Source organism: Prionailurus viverrinus, chromosome F2, assembly GCF_022837055.1.
Source record: "Prionailurus viverrinus isolate Anna chromosome F2, UM_Priviv_1.0, whole genome shotgun sequence".
In the NCBI taxonomy this organism is placed as follows: domain Eukaryota; kingdom Metazoa; phylum Chordata; class Mammalia; order Carnivora; family Felidae; genus Prionailurus; species Prionailurus viverrinus.
Window position 1 is genome coordinate 64,380,381 of NC_062578.1, and position 19,596 is coordinate 64,399,976.

General features: G+C 40.9%; 1 protein-coding gene across 5 annotated transcripts in view; it reads left to right on the forward strand.

Moving 5' to 3' along the window:
- Positions 1-11,511, forward strand: part of COL14A1 (collagen type XIV alpha 1 chain) — a 221,908-nt gene extending 210,397 nt beyond the window's left edge. For 4 of the 5 annotated variants that reach the window (XM_047842795.1, XM_047842794.1, XM_047842797.1 and 1 more), the window contains exons 46-48: positions 7,129-7,206; positions 8,843-8,998; positions 10,646-11,511. In XM_047842795.1, the coding sequence (XP_047698751.1) occupies positions 7,129-7,206; positions 8,843-8,998; positions 10,646-10,725 (314 nt within the window). In that variant the 3' untranslated portion in view covers positions 10,726-11,511. Of the gene's footprint in view, positions 1-7,128; positions 7,207-8,842; positions 8,999-9,816 lie in introns of all 5 variants that reach the window. The other variant, XM_047842799.1, reaches the window with a different exon arrangement.
- Positions 11,512-19,596: the final 8,085 nt, after the last annotated feature.

Genomic DNA, 19,596 nt, shown 5'->3' on the forward strand with positions numbered 1-19,596 from the left:
TTTTCTGTGGATTTTTTAACATGGCTTTTAAAACAATAAATACATTACAACCAATAAATATACCAAAACATATTTGTATAGCTGGGCAAAACATATATAGAAATGACATATTCATTAATTCTTTTCATTTTGATTGGTTCTAGATTTAATTAGATAGGAGATGTATTTATCTTAATAGTGGACTCTTCATGCTTATTATGAAGGGCTGTTGGTCATAACACATTTTGTTTTACACTCTGCAGACTCTGGCCTTATCCCAATGCCTGACAGAGCTTTCTTCTTTTCCAAGAGCAGAGAGCATCATAGCACTTTTCATTTCTGCAAGGAATAAAAACTAGACCAGGCACTAATTTAAATATCATCAACTGGTTGAACCCAGAAAGTTCATTTTTGAACCCATAGAAATTGGCTCATTTTTCTTAGAATTATTTATCATTTTCCAAACAGTCCATGCTAGAAATAACATAATAGCATTTATGGGGGATCAGTCAAAACTTTGGAGCTGAAACTGATAGATGGGTATTTGGCCTGACAGTCTTATTATAGATCATCGTATCGGTTTGCAAAACTATGGGGACAAAAATCCAGGATTTCTGGTGCCCGATTTAATCCCTGTTCCTTTTTACCATGCACCTGCAGGTGTGAACAGTTAACCTGCACATGACAACATGGGGTTGGTATGCACTGATGAGGGGTGCTCCTCATCTTCTTTCCTGTCTTTTCCCTTTTCCCTTTACAACCTCCATCCTACCCCTTTCCCCTCCCCCCTCCCTGCTGCACTCCCTTCCCCTCTCTCACTGGCCAGATGTCAGTGTGTCTAATTTAGACATGTGTGATCAGAAGACCAAAGGACCTCCTGACAATGTTACCATGCCTCTAACTGATAGGAAAGCCTAAAGTGCAAATATCTTATTGTCTTGATCTTGATCTGGTAGTGGTTCCTTTGGCCACTGGGTAGCCCTACTTAATGATTCAACATGTTTTCCTCTGGCTTTTCTTTGGGATTAGCTCAGTGTAGAGTTGGGCTCTGCAGGATTTTCCAGTCCACCTGAACGAATTTCATTGCTTTGTAGCGCCCCACGGGGGCGGACCCAGGTTTTATGAGGCCTGGGATTTAAATGATAGGGGGCTCCTCTTTCAGAAAAAGAGTATGAAGTTACAAAAAATTAGGTAGATGGTATTGAAGGATTTTTTTTCTTTTTGCAGTGGAATAGCTATCCATTGGGCCATATCCAAACTCCTTAGCATGTCATGGCCTGGCCTAGACTGCCTGCTTACTCTACCAGTCCCCAACCTGCAGCTGTAAAAGTCATAGGAAACCACTTGGAGTTGCCCTTGCACACCTGCCTTTGAAGACTTAACTTCAAGGGTCAGCTCTATCGGAAAGCTTCCTGTGATTTCCCACAGATGCCTCAGTTCTGTACTTTCATATCTTGTCGTAGCTATTCTCACACCATGGGTTATAGTTGTCCGTTTGTCTGTTTCCCTGCTACGTGGTGACCTGCTACAGACAGAAAGGTGCCTTCTACTCTGAATACTCAGAGCCTGATATTGGGATAGACCAGGTGGTTTGCTTTCAGTCTGCTCTTCCCCTTCCATTAGCTATGCCTCACTGTCTTTCCAGGCTCCCTTGGCCTCTGCTCCTGAGAAGGTTCAGCCAATAGGAAGCATTGAGGAGGATTAGAGAATTTGAAGAGGGGAGAAGCCAGGATATTTCTCCCCTCACCCCAATCCCTGCTTCCCCTGGAATTCCTGTTGTGGTGATGACTTTTACGTGGCTCTTGTTTCCACTGGAAGTCTTTCCCTCTGGTTCTAGATCCTATCAGAAAGCTCTAGGCTCTGGGCTCCAGTCACACCATTTCTTCCCATTGTCCCTGTGCTCCTAAAGGTGAGAGTGACTTCCTGTTGTTACTACTTTATCAATTGCCTCATCATCTTTCATTGGCTGCTCAGCCCTTCCATCACCCATGTAAACAAGTCCCTGCATTAAATTCTCTCTGCCTGAACCATCTGGAGGGCTTTATCTTTCCCTAAGTCCTGAATTATATAGTTATAGTAGATGGGCAGTTGTTGTATATAAAAAAAAAAGTACAATAAGGAGCAACTCTTAGCAATGATTTGCGAAGTTTGTTTACATTTGAAAACAATCATGTATTTTCCAATCTTGGCCCCTTTAGCCGAGACCTTAGCCAAAACATGGAGTCCCACATGCTGGTACTAATCCCACAGGCCAAAAATGTAGCAATAGCAGACTCTGGAAAAGTGCACAAAACACTTAGTGAATTAAATCCAATTATTCTGCCATCTTGTAGCTAGGTGCCTCTCCAGTGCCTTGCACTTGCGTCTAGGAGGCATTCAAACATATTTTGAATGGAAAACAGACTGTGCTTGCCATTCATTGTCAGCATTTCCTAGGCAACAGACAATATAATAACATAACTGAAGCTTTGTCTCCCAGTTTCTGTGACTTTTTGGTACAGTTACAATGAAAGCATTGCCCAGGCTTTGCATATGTGCCCGGGCATAAATCCTGGGAGTTGCTCAAAATGTCTGGGATCAAGAGAATAAATGTGCTCCCTGGAAATAGCATGAGACTCTAGCGTGGAGTGCTTGGTATGGTTGGGGGGGGGTGCAGAGAAATGAGTAAAATCTCTCTATTCAGAGACCAACGGGCCAAAGAAAATAGGAAGTAGACAACCAAGGGCCCAATCCTGGACATGCAGTCAGTGTGAGCAGGATAAATCCTCCAAATAGCAGAGGACAAGTATGCAAACTAAGGGAAATAAGCAGAGGAAATGTGATAACCAGAGGGTTGATTTCTGAACATGGGACCAGAGAAACCGTGCACACTGACTCAGCAGGCAGTTCTGGAGCCTCACCTGCAGTGAACAGGGCAAAAATGCAGCCTGCCTTTTGGGATGAAAAGGCAGGGAGGGCAGTGGTTCAGTGTATAGGCTTCAGTGCCAACCTGCTTGGCTTGAAATCTTGGCTCAGGGACTTATTAGGGCAGGTATCACAGCCTTCTCTTGCATTAATAGTAGTGCCCGCCCTCTTGGTTCTTGTAAAGACTGAATGAGTTTATACATGTCAAGCATCTAGCATTCAAAAGTCTACCAAAGTAATTTATAGGCCAAGTTGATAAACTGACTAGCCACATTTTTTGGTTTGTCAAAGTCTGCCCTTGAACCTAGGATTTCATCCATTCATCCATTTGTTTGACACATATTTCTTGAGTGCCTTAATATGTGACTGGAACTAGGAATATAATGAAAAACTAAAACAAACGGGTCTCTGTCTTAGTAGACCTGTAAAAAAAAAAAATATATATATATATATAATAAACATAAAATATAAAAAATAGTAAATATAATATATAAAATATAAATAAATATAAAATATTAAAAAAAGTATAATAAATACATGTATATTGCAGGGTCAGTGTTAGGTTAGTGGTAAAAGAGAATCAGGTAACCCTGAAATGGTTTCTAATGAGACTCTTAAAAAAGAATGAATATGACAAAGGTACCTCTCTACTGGGGGATGTTGCTAATGCATGTGTAGGGGCAGTAGATACATGGGAAATCTCTGTACTTTGTACTCAATATTGCTGTGAACCTAAAACCAACCTAAAAAAATAAATGTTTTAAAATATTTTTAAAAGAAAGAACAAATGAATGAATGAATGAATAATAATCATCTCTCTGATTCTCCTAAATATTTTTGGTAACTCAAAAGAAAACTAAAGATATTTTAATCTTACCGAAATCATATTTTTGGTAAGCTGTGCTCAGTTTTTAGAAATGGCAGAAACTTAAACTTATTGTAATCTATTATATTCATCTCTTAAGAAGCACCGGCAGTTGATATTGTCAAACAAAGAACTTGTTACAAAAAGCTGTGTTCCCGGAAGCCAGGCATGTGAAAGTAAAAAGCAAAGCTCCAGCGTAAAGCATTTTGTTTGTTGATCCTTCAGAGGTCATGCTTGCTTATAAGAGTCAGCTACATGTTGGTGTAGACATTATCATTCAGTTAGTCTTCTAGTATTTACTGGGCCACCTACTCTGTGTGAGGTTCTGCTTGGATCTGACACTAACAATAAATACGACACGATCCCTACTGCAGTCAGTAGGCTCCTGGGCTCAGGCTAGATGAACAGGAGAACAAGCAATGCAATGAGGTAGGTGCCAGAGGAGGCGTGGACAATACAGAAGCAGAGAATTTATTCGTTCATGAATTCGTTCACTCAGTCAGTATGTAAGTTCCATACAATGTGGAAGGTGCTCTAGCGGTGTCAGGGATATAGCCATGAATCAGATAGACAATCCTTGGCGTCTGGAATCCATTGTGCATCTGCTCATTATGGTTGCAGAGAAGCCTTGAGTTGGGTCTTGAAGAATGAGAAGTATTTATGAAGACGGCCAGTGTGAAAAGGGTATTCCAGAAGGAGGGGCTATACTGTGCACTCAGGAGTCCCAGTGCCCTTTGAGGAAAGGATAATGGCACATGACTCTGGTGACTACATCTCAACACCAAGTGGCTTCACATTCAGTCCTCATAAAGAAGGACAGGCTGACATTTGATTTCTTTCCTTTTAATCATGCATGGCTTATAAGGCTTATCAAAAGTATATGTGGATCTATTTTTTAGAGATCTGAGGTCTCTAAGCTTAGTCTTTAATTTCAATCCTCATCTTAGGTACTTAATTATTGATTTTTAACATGAGTTTTTCATCCCAAGAAAAAGATTTACAACCAAATTCAGTTGTCATGGACATGAATATTCCTTCAGTCTCAGAACCATAAGTGAATACATGGACGAATATTAATATATTAGCCTACATGTAGTTGGAACATATCTTTACTTCAAGGATAATAAAATCTAAAATTCTCTGTTCATATCATTATATCCTTAGAATTTTTTCAAGGCATTTTGAGGGGCTGGAATATTTTTGTGAGACTCTTCCTCTCTTACCTTGATTTGTAGTACAGATAATATCAAATGCCATTTGTTTTTCCTTACATAACTAGAAAATTAAAACAACTAGGCTTTCTACTGCCCAATCTTTCCCACCTTTCACTTTTCTTAATGAAGAAGCAAAGGACAAATCAAGAAACTCTTATCAGAGAGTTACTCCTGAGAATACTTTCCTGGATGTGCTGTTCAGCCTCAACTGCATTTCCCACTTTGGAGAATCATTGAGAAGCCATGTTGTTAATGTTGATCCTTGAGTACCGTAAGGTCATGGGAGGCCTCTGAGTCACCACACACTTAATCATGAGCAGCCTGCCATTAGTCATCTGTATATGTGTTCTAATTCTTGAAAAATTAGTGGTTCCCTGTGGGGAAAGTGACTCTCATTCAAACAGAAGAAGAGGCAGTTTCTGCTCAATTCCCAGATGCACGTTACGACACATTTGCATCTGAGAGAACACCTACCAGCTAAAAAGTACTTCTTTCAATTAGCTACTAAACTAAGAGCTAAACTGGGAGCTAATTGGGTGATATCTAGTAGATGCACCCAGTGTGGTTTTCTGTCTAAACAACTTGATAGCAACTGAGTATTACATGTTGGTTAGTCTGAGTACATTGTGTGCTTTTTGAACTCAGATGCAACTGTATTTTTACTTTTTAGAAATTACCATCTTCCTTATGGGCTCCTAAGAGAAGAGTCAGACCCAAAACAAGAGGTCATAACAGGCTCAGTGGTCAGTGTCCTGCTCTCTCCCTGCTGTGCTGGTCTCTCCTGAGCTCAGAAAATACCACTAAGGCCACGTGCGATAGGCCTGGGTGTTGGGGAGGCATAGCAGTGGGTGAAGGAGCCCTGATGACCACTAACAAGGAAGGAGCACTTAAATGCCAGGTATACCTTGACCCCAAAAGGTGGTCCCAAGGAACACAGCAGACACCGAAGCTTCAAATCAAGGGACAGTCATTATGTGTGCAGTATAAAAAAAGCTGTTAGTTGCTCACTGATCTTTCTCTCCCTCTCTCTCTCTCTCTGCCAACTATTCCCAGAGCAAATACTACATGAATGCCTTTATTTCTGGAAGTTATAAACCAAGATGTTAAAAGTGATTATTTTCAAGGGCTGAAGTCCTTGCTGGTGGTGTCTTTTAATTTGTCTACAGTGAATACGCGTTGCCTTTAGTAAAAGGGAAAAGTTATTTGTAATTTTAAACATTCTAAATCACTTGCATGCCTGCCCCCTATCAAATTGGTTATTGTCATTTGTTTATGTTTCCTTCTTGGCTTTGCCAATTCATACATAATTTCTCTGTAAGTGTAATTACATACAGATGCAATTCTGCATTCTGCTACTTCAAAGCATTGTTGTACATGAAAAACAGACACCAGAGACCTTCTGTGATGTGAGCCTGGGTAACCCGGCCCTCATCTGATGCAACTCTGTCTCTCGGACTGGTGGTCCTCAATATGGCATGTTCTCACCTGTCCAGCAACCTTGTGATAGAAGCTGTTGGGATGAAGAGGTGTCAGAGTATATGTTTCTTTGTTTTTCCCCTGTGAAAATGTATAGTTTTGTTAATAGCACTGTAAATTATTTGGAATAAGGAGTCAGCTCAGTGGAAAAGAGACATGAATAGGTTTAGACTTTTATGGGGCTGAATCAGCCAAATCAAACACAGGCTTTCCTGAAGCTTCCAAGTTTTTAATGGAAACTCACGCTCTTCAGAACTTTGCTGCCTAATTATAATTCATGCCTTTTGCAGATACATTACAGAGTGGACCAAAAGGAAAATGTTAGACATGTCCACTTGTGATTTCTATTGTGTTACTCTGGAGTGCCAACTGCATACGTCGAATGGCCTGGTGCGTGCAAAGACACGGGCCGGTTCCTGGCAGGCTGACCCACTTCAGTAGGAAGGAGGAAAATAAACTTGCAGTACCACGAATACGGACAGCATGCTCAGCCACAGAACCGGGCTCCCCTCTATGACTGTACATGATTCACAGTGTCAGAATTTAATCTCAAAGACCCCTGGTAACCATCACCCCCAACCAACCCACACCATTCTTACCAGAGAGGTAATTTTGAAGCCTGGAAACATGGAACTACCTAGATTTTTGTCTTAAGGACTTTTCCCTCTTTTCTTTTTTCCTTCTCAACAGGTCTAACTGGCATCAAAGGAGAAAAAGGAAACCCAGGCATTGGAACCCAAGGTCCAAGAGGCCCCCCTGGACCAGCAGGTAAATCTTTCTACCTAACAGGAAGCTGCACAATGGGTGTCCTAAATCTTTATATTTCCCTTGACATCACTGGTGAAGAAAATGGCCGTGTTACGTCCTTGCATCTAACTGGAATGGCTGTATTTCTCATTTGCTTTATTAGAAGGCCAGTTTGTTAAGTGATGATTCTCCCAGAAGCTTATAGCATATTCTGGGATCCAGTTGGCTTCATGAGTTAGGCTATGCTAGGCTATCCTGAGGTAACAAATCAATCCCAAATGCTTAGTAGATATAGCTAAAGTTTGAGGTGAGTAAGGTGGCTTTCCCCCATTTTGGAACAAAAGGCTTTTAGGAGAAAGATAAGGAGGCACATCAGTCTTCACCTTCCTACATGGAGAAGGCCATATGTCACAGCCATGCATATTTGACTGGCTGGTACTAGCCACACTCTCAGTTGAACTGCACGGCAGGCTCCAAATATAGAGGAACACATGGGTATTTGATAAACACTCAGAGTCTCTGCCACCATGGCATTCTTACTGAACGACTTTTGTGTAAGTTTTGTGCACATTACTATGTGCTTTGACAATGGTCTCTAGATTATCATCCTCGTTATTAGAATTATAAGTTTGCAGTTCTATTGGACGTTTATAATCCAGTTTTAGCCACATTGAATCAAATGCTTTACAGATTTTTCTTTCCAGTCTAATGATGATTTTGGAAAGTGCTTTTTCTAGGAGGGATTCCTAATGGAATAAATCGACTGAGCATAAATGCTCCTAGCATTAGAGCCTGCGTGAGAGGCTGATCTAGGATCATGTGTTCCACAAAAACAGTGATTGGTGAATGTTGACTGGATGGAATTGAATGTATCTAAGAGCCGCAGCACTTTTCAAATATAAGGGGATACTTGTTCCTAATTTCCATTTAGGTTTTAGTTGAAAGAATGTCATTCTTGGTTGAGGAATGCCTTTGAAGCACTATTGGAATCCGGGCCTGAAAGCAAACATAAAAACAAACAAAAACACTCAGCTCAATACACTTCCTAATATCAGAAAACTTTTAGTCTCTCTCCCATTTTCACTCAATCTAAGTTCTCAATTGATATGAGGTAGCCTTAAAGAAATTTTGGATTAGTATTTTAGGCCCGGTTTCAGACTTTTCCTTCTTCTCCTGCAGGATAATTTCTTTCACACTCAGGCTAATTTATTTCGATGATCTGAGGCCATAAAGCAGTATAGATTACGAGGCTGAGATTGAGTGTGTTTGTGTGTGTACATGTGTGCACGTGTTCATGTATGCACGTATGCTGGATTCCCACTGAACTGCACTGGGAAACAGGAATTCTGTAATGAAAACCAGGTCGAGAGTGGTATGTTCCTTTCCCTTTAATATCCAAGAGGTGATAGAAAAGAATACATCCATTTTGCTTTCCAGTTTCCTGAGCTGATTGAAAGCACTGACCTCCAGGAGAATGTATGATTACAGTATGATCCAGTTTAGGAATAAAAACTCAATGAGCAGGGAGAGGCAGACTATCCTAATTGTTAAAATGTGTGAGGTGGCTTTTTTTAAGAGTTAGTTTACTTCTTGGGAGTCTCAAAACTCACTCTGTGATGGTGAAGACCAACTGTTTTCATTTGTTGGTGCTTCTTAGGACCATCGGGGGAGAGTCGGCCAGGCAGCCCTGGGCCCCCTGGCTCTCCTGGGCCCAGGGGTCCACCTGGTCACCTGGGGGTTCCTGGACCACAAGGTCCTTCTGGCCAGCCTGGATACTGCGACCCCTCTTCGTGTTCTGCCTACGGGGTAGGAGGTAAGTGCCGGCCTCTCGTGGGCTTTGAGCAGTGTTTTGCTACGGTTAGAACTATATGATGGGGGTACAATGAAAAGTAGACCAATTAGGGGAGGGAGGCAGAAGTTGAGCACCTCACTACCTTAAATTATTCAGAGATATCTTCTATGAAGTGCTAATGACTCTAGAGGCTACCCCTTTAAAAACCTTAAGAGGAAAATGAAAATAGCATCATATGTAAATCTTTCTTGTTTACAAATGGCAGTCCACACCTTCTTGGCCTCCGACCTCACGTTTGGTCATTGCGGGGCATGTCTGAACTTTCTTCGGGTGCCCTAATTCTGTGTTACTGCTGTGGTGTGGTCGTGATGCCCTGTAATTTTTTACTCTTGTTTTGGATAAACCTCAAACTTAGAGCTTTCCCTAGCGAGGAGGGCCCCCTAGATTCTTTTGGGTGACCTTCTGCGCACCACATGCATGTTACGTGACCAAAGATAGTTTTAAGAAGAAACAAGAGTGGCCATGCTGTCCTTGCCTCGTTACTAACGACTGGACCGAGACTCTGAAAGATAATGCTTCCTAAAAACATCTGCAGCCTGCATGTCGGCGAGTTGTGCAATGGGACATTTTCTGACATAGTCACTCTTGGAAGCATCAAGAGACATGTTCACAGACTGCTTTGGGGCAATAAACTTATTAGGCAAAGAATTTTAAGTTTTCTGCTTTAGGAGAAATTTAACCTTATTTGCCAGAGGAACTGGTCAGAGTTTTGCTGATGTGTTTTTCTCTGTTCATCTCTTCCCTCCTTGTTCTCTCAAATCTCCCTGTCCCTTGTTAAGATCTGATCCCTTACAATGATTACCAGCACTGAGGTGCATCTCCTCCACTCTGATTACATTGGCCTGGGCAATTGGCTACGGATACAGAACTGTCCTGTTGACTACCACCACCCAGCCCCTGCCCCTAACAATGGGCACCCTGCTTTCCTGCCTCACCTGCTTCCCTCCCTGCCCACTGTCACATCTCTTGCCCTCCCTACTCGAAACACGTACACTGAGAATACTGAAACTTCACCAAATCCCATGGGTCAATTGTATTAGCAACCGACCGCTCTGTATCAGCCTGGCTAAGGGTGTATGATTGTGTACCAAGGATTTATCCCTAACTTTTCTATGTGAAGGCTCAGTAGTAGTTGTTGAATGAAGCGTGCCTTCTCCTCTTTCCTGTCCCCGCACAAGACTGATGGGCATCTTCCTCCCTGACCACCCTACTCTCCATTCTCCTCTGACCCCCTCCCTTCCTGACTGTCCCCTGGTGATGGGTTTCTAACCTGAGATGGGTTTTGGTAAGATTTATTGTTCTGTTACAATTCTGCTGAGATTCAGGGTTCCTTTTGTAAATAAAACACATAATATTTAAGCAGCTGGCTGTGATCTGGTTTTCTAACAATTTCTGCCATGTATCCGTCCCTTCCTTCACTAACCATCTGAAACCTCCTGGGGAAGGCGCAAGCGGCGTGGTGGGTCAAGGTGGCTACTGCTTTCTACCCAAGCAGGATATCTCTGTAGTTTAGTGACCAAATCTGCCTCTTACGGACCCACACGAGGAGAGAATATCAGTTTATGGTTCCTGGGTCCTATCAAGTCCCACCCCACTCTTCCTCTCTAGCTCCTCATCCTGATCAACCAGAATTCACTCCTGTCCAAGACGAGCTGGAAGCCATGGAACTGTGGGGCTCGGGGATCTGATAGCCTCCGGACAAATATGAAGACCAGCTACAAGAACTCTTAGAGAAACTTATTCAAGAAGAATGTTGCGATGTGGTTTGTATGCTACCTTTTGGGGGCTCGTTTCATCACCCTAAGTCTCCTTGGGTATTGTTAATATTGCTATCATTAACAAAAAATTGTATTTAAAAAACTCCCTTCATCTATGACACCACAGGATTTACTTCTCTCTGCTATTTTAATGGCATGCCAGATTATTTGTTTGTCCAAAGAAGAGTGCTCAAAGAAAAATTGGCAAGAAAAAAAAAATTGAACACTGGACTCTTTTCTGTGTTAGATGATCTCAAGTTCTAAAATGTATCAAGACAGCTATGATTGTATTCAAAGGAAACAGAGTAAAAATTTAAAGAGATTCAAAGATTATGCCATTTATCTCTATCTCCTATAGCCTTGCTAAAAAGAAAAAGGGACATTATTAGAGAAACTACCTCTTGATTAACTGATCTGCCCGCCTCTGAGATCACTTGGTAACTCGTTTCACTGGTATCTAAGAATATGTTTTAGACTATAACCTTTCTGAAGTTGGTGACTTTAAAAATAGATTCAGTGTTTCAGTGGTTTTGACATGTAAATTAATGACTTGCCACCAGTTCTGATGCCAGGAGGTCCAATTTTGATGAACAGTTTATCCAGCAGTATTCCAAGGCTTGCCCTCTTTATCTACATGGATTACTTTGTACATGCAGATAAGTTCTTGCAAACCCATTTCCATTCTCTTTTATAAGCAAATAAAATTTTAAAATAACATCTGTGGGTTCTTTTTATTGCATTTCTAAATGCCACCTTAAACTTTTAGTAGTCTTAGCTGAGTTTTAACCAGAAAAACAACAGTTGGCTTCCTTTAGACAGGCATTCAAATTTTCATTTATTCATCCATTCATTCATTCATTCGTTCATTCTCCACGCATCCATTCTGACTGTAGTTAGAAGCTAAACAGAAGAAGCAGTTGACGTGGGCCTAAGGTAGAATTTTATCATTCATTTATAATCCATCAGAAAATTCAAGACTGGTGCTAAATAATTGTTTACCAATAGTTGACTGAAGAGTTGTCTTTTTTCTGATATTAAGAAGAGTCTGAAAAACTCCAGAAAGGAAGAAAGGAAATGAGGGTGAATCTAACCGACTTAACACCTAAACCATAATATGTCTTTTGCTCACAAAGGAAAAATCTAGATACTTGAGAGATATTTAGGTTATATTATCTGCTTGTTGAAAATAAAATGAAAGAGAATTATAAACTTAGCGTATGCTCCTTTTCCAGTGGCATCTCTCTAGTAGCAGCTAATTTAAAAGGTAGAGGTGGGGTCATTTATAACCAGAAGTTGGATTCTTCCAAGATCAATGAGGTCTTCTGACCTTCTTCGGTTTCCCTCACCAAACGGATCTGATCCAAGACCTTTCCAGCCAAAGGATTCAAAGATCTACTTATGTGCCTTTGGAGATCCAGGCAAAGACATTTTTGGTGCCTTTTCGGGAAATGAAAGAAGAGAGTGAGAAGATGCCCAACAGCACTTGCCTTCTAGTTATGGCAAATCATTCCACATGTAAGAAGCAGGACTGATGAGGAGGAGAGGTTGCACAAGGGTGAGCAGGATGACTTCACCCAGAATCACGTAAGAGACTAGGGCGTGTCGTTAGTTACATCCGACCTAAGAGAGCCCTCCTTAAATGACTGGGGTATGTTCGTAGTTACATCAGACCTTTGTATCAGATTTCTTAATCTTTTAACGAGCGAGTAGAGAGAAGAATATTCTGTGTGTTTGGCTCTTGGAAATGCATAGTCTAGTGTCATGTCATTAAGAAGACTCTCAAAGTCGGTTATAAACAGTGAAGTATAAGCCACTGGGGGTTCTACTCCATTCATACCATTCTTGAGTTGTTCAGTTACACTTGGATTTGATTTTACTTGATGGTCTAAATTTGTTTATTTATGCTACAGAAAAGTTTCATTAGTTTGGAAGGTGTCATCACCTAGACCCAGTATATCAGATTTCTGTTGAGTGAAATGTTCAAAATAAAAGGTATAATTCAGATGTAGGACTTTTGTGTTTATAATACATTGCCTTGTTAAAAGCTGGTTTAGAATTGCATTTAAAAAAATTTCTTTTAATGTTTATTTTTGAGAGAGAGAGCGAGAGCAAGCACAAGTCGGGGAGGGACACAGAGAAATGGAGACACAGAATCCAAAGCAGGCTCCAGGCTCTGAGCTGTCAGCACAGAGCCCTATATGGGGCTTGAATTCATGAACCATGAGAACATGACCTGAGCCGAAGTCAGATACTTAACCATCCGAGCCATCCAGGTGCCCCTAGATTTAAAGTTTTATTTATTTATTTTTGAGAGAGAGTGAGAGCAAGCAAGGGAAGGACAGAGAGAAAGGGAGAGAAAGAAAATCCCAAGCAGACTCCACACTGCCAGCACAGAGCCTGATGTGGGGCTCGAACTCATGAAACCGAGATCATGACCTGAGCAGAAACCAAGAGTTGGACACTCAACCGATTGAGCCACCCAGGCCTGCTTGAATTAGATTTTTATTGACTTGCCTATTTTGGCAGGAATATATTTATATCTTAATTTATAGTTTATACCATTTGTGAAAGTGTATCTTCTCATATACAGAAAAACATTAGTTTTCAGAATTTTCATCACTTTTGTTAGAAACTCTCAATTTCTTTTGGGAATAATCATTTAAAGGTAGTATTTCGTATTCAGTAAATACTCGATTTAACTCCAGGACAACTCTCCCTCTTTCATTTCAACCTCCTCTGCCCCACTCCGTCCTCCCATAACCAGTCCTGCTGTGTACCAGGAACTGTTCTAGTTTTTAGGATAAATATATGAATGAGAGAGATGTGGCCTTGTCCTCATGGAGCTTCCTGTCTAGTGCTAGAAAAAGATGGGAAATGAATGAATAAACGAGCAAAATTTATCTCAAATTGTGATGAATAGTTTAAAAGACACAGGAAAAATGCTGAGAAAGGACTAAAACGAGAATGTAAAAGAGCATTTGCTCCCACCTGGGTGAACAGAGGTGACCTCCCTGAGGAGCTGAGATTTAAGTTGACACATGAAGATAAAAAAAGACGAGGAAGGAGGATTCAGGCTCAGATCTTGTCAAATATAAAGTCCCTTTGTCAGGAAGGTGCTTGTTCATGTTCAAGGAGCTAAAAGGCCAGTATGGCAGGAGAGTGAACAAGATATGGCTGGTGACCAAAGCAATTTAGGCAGTGTGCCAGTTAGTGATTTTGGTTTTATTTTAAATTCCATGAGAAATGATTGATGGTTTCAACAGAGGAGCGACATGAGCAGTTAGTGAAAGGAAAATTGCTTTTCCATTGAACTATATTGCTGAGCTTGTCTAAAGCTGTCATTGGGGCACCTGGGTGGCTTGGTCAGTTAAGCATCCGACTTCGGCTCAGGTCATGATCTCATAGTCTGTGAGTTCGAGCCCCGCGTCGGGCTCTGTGCTGACAGCTCAGAGCCTGGAGCCTGTTTCAGATTCTGTGTCTCCCTCTCTCTCTGCCCCTCCCCTGTTCATGCTCTGTCTCCCTCTGTCTCAAAAATAAATAAACGTGAAAAAAAAAATTTAAAGCTGTCATTGAGCAGTTACTCTAGGCCGGGCCTACTCCAAGGGCTTTAAAGTTGAACCAGTGAGGTTGGGTGTTGGGTGATACTACGCTGTGGTAACAACAGTTCCTAATGTCTCAAGAGCTTAGCACAATATGCATCTATTTCTTGGTTACACAAGAGAGCAGGGAAATGGTCCTTCATGTCTTGGCTCTTTGTTCCACACTGCTTCTGTCTTAGACATTTCCGTATCAACATGTACCTCCATGATTGCCATGAGAAGGAAGAGAAGAGAAGAGAAGAGAAGCCCTGGAGAATCATCTATCTCAGCTTTCTCCAGAAGTGACGCATGTTACTTCCACTCACATTTTGTTGGTCTATGTAAATCACATGAACCTATTTAACTTCATAGGGGTGGGGAAGTACAATCTCCCCACCTGCTAGGAAGCAGAAGAGAGCCAGAAATATTGCTGAGAAGTAATAAAAGCTATCACTTAGGTTTTAATTCATTTGATCATCACAGAAACTCAAGAGCTAGTTCACTGTTATCTTAATTGTCCTGGTGAAGAGACAGAAGCACAGAAAAGTTAAGTTACCTGCCCGAGAACACACAGCTAGAAATCAAATGTAGGCATTCTGACTCAAGGTATCCACTCTTTTTTTTTTAATTTTATTTTTTTAATTTGTATCCAAATTAGTTAGCATATAGTGCAACAGTGATTTCAGGAGTAGATTCCTTAATGCCCCTTACCCATTTAGCCCATCCCCCCTCCCACAACCCCTCCAGTAACCCTCTGTTTGTTCTCCATTTTTAAGAGTCTCTTATGTTTTTGTCCCCCTCCCTGTTATTATATTATTTTTGCTTCCCTTCCCTTATGTTATCTGTTCTGTGTCTTAAAGTCCTCATATGAGTGAAGTCATATAATACTTGTCTTTCTCTGACTGACTAATTTCACTTAGCATAATACCCTCCAGTTCCATCCACGTAGCTGCAAATGGCAAGATTTCATTCTTTTTGATTGCCGAGTAATACTCCAGTGTGTGTGTGTGTGTGTGTGTGTGTGTGTGTGTGTGTGTTTGTGTGTATACCACATCTTCTTTATCCATTCATCCATTGATGGACATTTGGGCTCTTTCCACACTTTGGCTATTGAGTGCTGCCATAAGCATTGGGGTGTATGTGTCCCTTTGAAACAACACACCTGTATCCTGTGGATAAATGCCTAATAGTGCAATTGCTGGGTCATAGGGTAGTTCTATTTTTAATTTTTTGAGGAACCTCCATACTGTTTTCCAGAGTGGCTGCACCAGCTTGCATTCCCACCAACAATGCAAAAGAGATCCTCTTTCTCCGCATCCTGGCCAACACCTGTTGTTGCCTGAGTTAATGTTAGCCATTCTGACAGGTGTGAGGTGGCATCTCATTGTGGTTTTGATTTGTATTTCCCTGATGATGAGTGACGTTGAGCATTTTTTCATGTGTCGGTTGGCGATCTGGATGTCTTCTTTGGAGAAGTGTCTATTCATGTCTTTTGCCCATTACTTCACTGGATTATTTGTTCTTTGGGTGTTGAGTTTGATCAGTTCTTTATAGATTTTGGATACTAACCCTTTATCTGATATGTCGTTTGCAAATATCTTCTCCCATTCTGTCAGCGGCCTTTTAGTTTTGCTGCTTGTTTCCTTCTCTGTGCAGAAGATTTTTATTTTGATGAGGTCCCAATAGTTCATTTTTGCTTTTGTTTCCCTTGCCTCTGGAGACGTTGAGTAAGAAGTTGCTGTGGCCCAGATCAAAGAGATTTTTGCCTGCTTTCTCCTCAAGGATTTTGATGGCTTCCTGTCTTACATTTAGATCTGTCATCCATTTTGAGTTTGTTTTTGTGTGTGGTGTAAGAGAGTGGTCTAGGCTCATTCTTCTGCATGTCACTGTCCAGTTTTCCCAGCACCACTTGCTGAAGAGACTGTCTTTATTCCATTGGATATTCTTTCCTGCTTTGTCAAAATTAGTTGGCCATATATTTGTGGGTCTCTTTCTGGGTTCTCTATTATGTTCCACTGATCTGAGTGTCTGTTCTTGTGCCATCAAGGTATCTACTCTTAACCTCTAGATTACTCTGCCTCACGTATTGGTAATTCTTACATTTTAATGGCAAAAAGAGGTGGAGATCGGGCTTATCCAAGTATAGATGCCTGAACCTTGAGGAATCCCCAAAGATTCTGCTTCCATTGTCTGGGTTGGAAATTCTGCTTTTTTTTTTTTTTTTTTAGATGAGCACTTCAGGTGATCAGTGGACTACAGTTTGAGAAACACTATTTTCAGATCATCTGGTTGCACAGTTGAGAATGGGTTGGAGGGGATTATAGTAGATGAGGGAACATTAATAACACCATTGTCGGGGTCTAATGAAAGCTTATGGAAGACTGAACCAAGAAGCTGGAATTGACAGGACTCATTAGAAATGGAGACGAGGAGAGGAACATAAGTAGGATAACCCAGGTGTCTGGCATAAGCAACTGGGTGATGGAGACACATAGATCCCTTTGGGAATCACAGAGTTGGGGCAGGGAGGTAGAAGAGTTCAGTTTAGGAGAGTGTGAGTTGCTAAGTAGGTGATTTGGAGATTCAGAGAATAATCAGGATTAGAGACATAAATTTAAGGGTCCTATGCATTAGGTAACACTTAAAGGCCACAGGAATGAACGAGATCACCCGGAGAGTTTCCAGCTTCCTACTTTCTCATTTTTTGTTTCCATAGATTCTTTAACCTGTTTTTTTCTATTCTATTTTGAATTGTTATCTTTCAGCCAAGTAGTCTCCAAACTGTAGCCACAAATAACTAATTGCAAAATTCTTGATGCATGCTCTGTCTTGTTTCTCTATCTTTGACATGCTTTTTTTTCCTACTTGGAAAGCTCTTCTTTTCTCCCCCACCTCAGTTTAAATGACCTACTTATATTTATACTCAACCTTCAGAACTCAGCCAGGCTCCTCTTCCTGTTTGAAGCCTTCCCTGAAACCCACCATGACCACCCGGACAGCCTTGACAACCATGGTATCACAGTCCCCTTTCCTAGGTAGTTCTTTAACCCTTATGTCATACTTTAGGAGGTCTCCAGGTGCCCACGGTGTGCTCAGCACTTGACAGCTGCTCAGTAGATGTTTGTAGAATAATTTCATCCTAGCACAGTTTCATTTATAACCTGTCTTCAGTAGGAAGAATTTTCTCTAGATATAAGCCATGATGTTTGGGAGACAGAAATAATACCTAGGAACAAATGATCAGCTTCTATAGCGACTTGCAAATTGAAATCTATTAAGTATTTCAGGATTTGAGGAAGAAATATTTAAGTCACATCTTCCTATAAATTTAGTCATTTATGGGTTCAGGTACTCATCCATCTCTGTGCATGCATCCATCCATCTATCAGATTTTTGACCCATATCTGCCATGGGTTTAGCCATGGATTAGGGTGATGGAGAAGAAAAGATGAACACGGAGTCATAGGAGCTTCCTCACGTCCTGCTGTAATCTGAATCAGGTAAGGTAATTTGTACCAGATTAGTGGATAGATTAGCCTATCCCAGGCTAAAATGTTCAGATTTCTGCCTGAAGACACTAGGAAATTAGTGGGTGTCTAAGCAAATGAGCAACCTGATTGGGCTTATCATTTGAAGGCACAATTTTGATACAATGTATATGATAGATGGGTGTTGGACAAGATCAAGGAAGGAAAAAAAGACATTTAATGAAGCCTTCCCATTTGCTAGCTTCTGTTCTGGATACCTTAGATTCAGTTGACTCTCACAAGTTAAGGTATTTCCTTTTTACAAAGGATCAAACACATAAGGTAAGTAACACGTCCAATGTTTACACACCTACAAGAAAGGGTTCTAATTCTGGTTGCTCCCATAGCTCATGGCCCCTTCCCTGGGTATACCGTGCTGCCTGTTGCAGTAGATCAGATGGCAAGGGCGTGCACCACAGCAGTGCAGTGGGGAATAGGAGGAGGGGTTGGCTTTGAGAACACAGGAAGTACAATGAGCAGAAGTTGATGACTGATGGGATAAGGGGGGAGGGGTCACGGGCAGAAGGTAAGAATGGCTTCAAGATTTCAAGTTTGGGAGGGAAAGCAAATGACAGTTTCGCTAAGGGAGATAGAAAGTTGAGGAGGAAGAGAGAAGGGCTTCAGGATAGCATATTGGTTTTGAGGTTTTCCTGCCTTTTTTCCAAAGTACAATATTAGTAGATAAATAGGGACTTAGAAGGATGTTACAGGGTGGGGTGGCTTGGGATGACACATTTAAACTATAACAGCCTGGCAGGACTTAATCTCTTTAGGCTGTCCCCAACAGAAGTGCGGTTCAGGTGCAGAGTGGAGGTTTCCAAGGTGTGAACCAAAATACTTAGTTAAAAAGAAATCATAACTTTTTATTCTGATTTGATGTGGCGTTGGAAACACTGACATTAAAGGTTCATTTGTGCTAGACAAGCTCAGAGTTCAGAGAACTCCTTTGCTACAAAATCTTGGTTCTTCTAGACTCTTTAGAATAACTCCGTCACCATGAAAAATGAACTGCATGAATAAATTTGCAGTAATTTTATATTATTTGTCAGATTAAATAATTTTATTATCCATGTGGCTGATACAAGATATTCAGCTGTATTGTTAAATGAAGGAAAGCCAATTGCTGAACGGTACGCATGATATTTATCTATTATTCTGTTCGTCTGTCCATAACGAGAGATTGGGGTGAATAAACTCCAGACACTTAACTATGGTCATCCCCTGTATACGAGATTGTAGGGAACTTTCCATTTTTTAAGTGTTGATTTCACTGAAATGCTGATGTTTTAACATTCTGTGTTGTGTGAAAAATATTGTGCAATAAGCATGTGCTCTCAGAAGCTTGATACTTTACAGGAAACTCACAAACAATTTTAGAATAAAATTCTGTTTGACAAAAGATTACCTTTTTAATATCATCATCATTACTAATGACTTGGCATAAGTGAAGAAAAATGAGAGAAATATGGTAGGCAGTGGTTTTTATTTTATTTTATTTTATTTTATATTTTATTTATTTTTTATTCTCAAGTTAGTTAACTTACAGTGTAGTCTTGGCCTCAGGAGTAGAACCCAGTGATTCATCACTTACATATAACCTCCAGTGCTCATCCCAACAAGTGCCCTCTTTAATGCCCGTCACCCACTTACCCCCCACCCCCATCAACCCCTAGTTTGTTCTCTGTATTTAAGAGTGT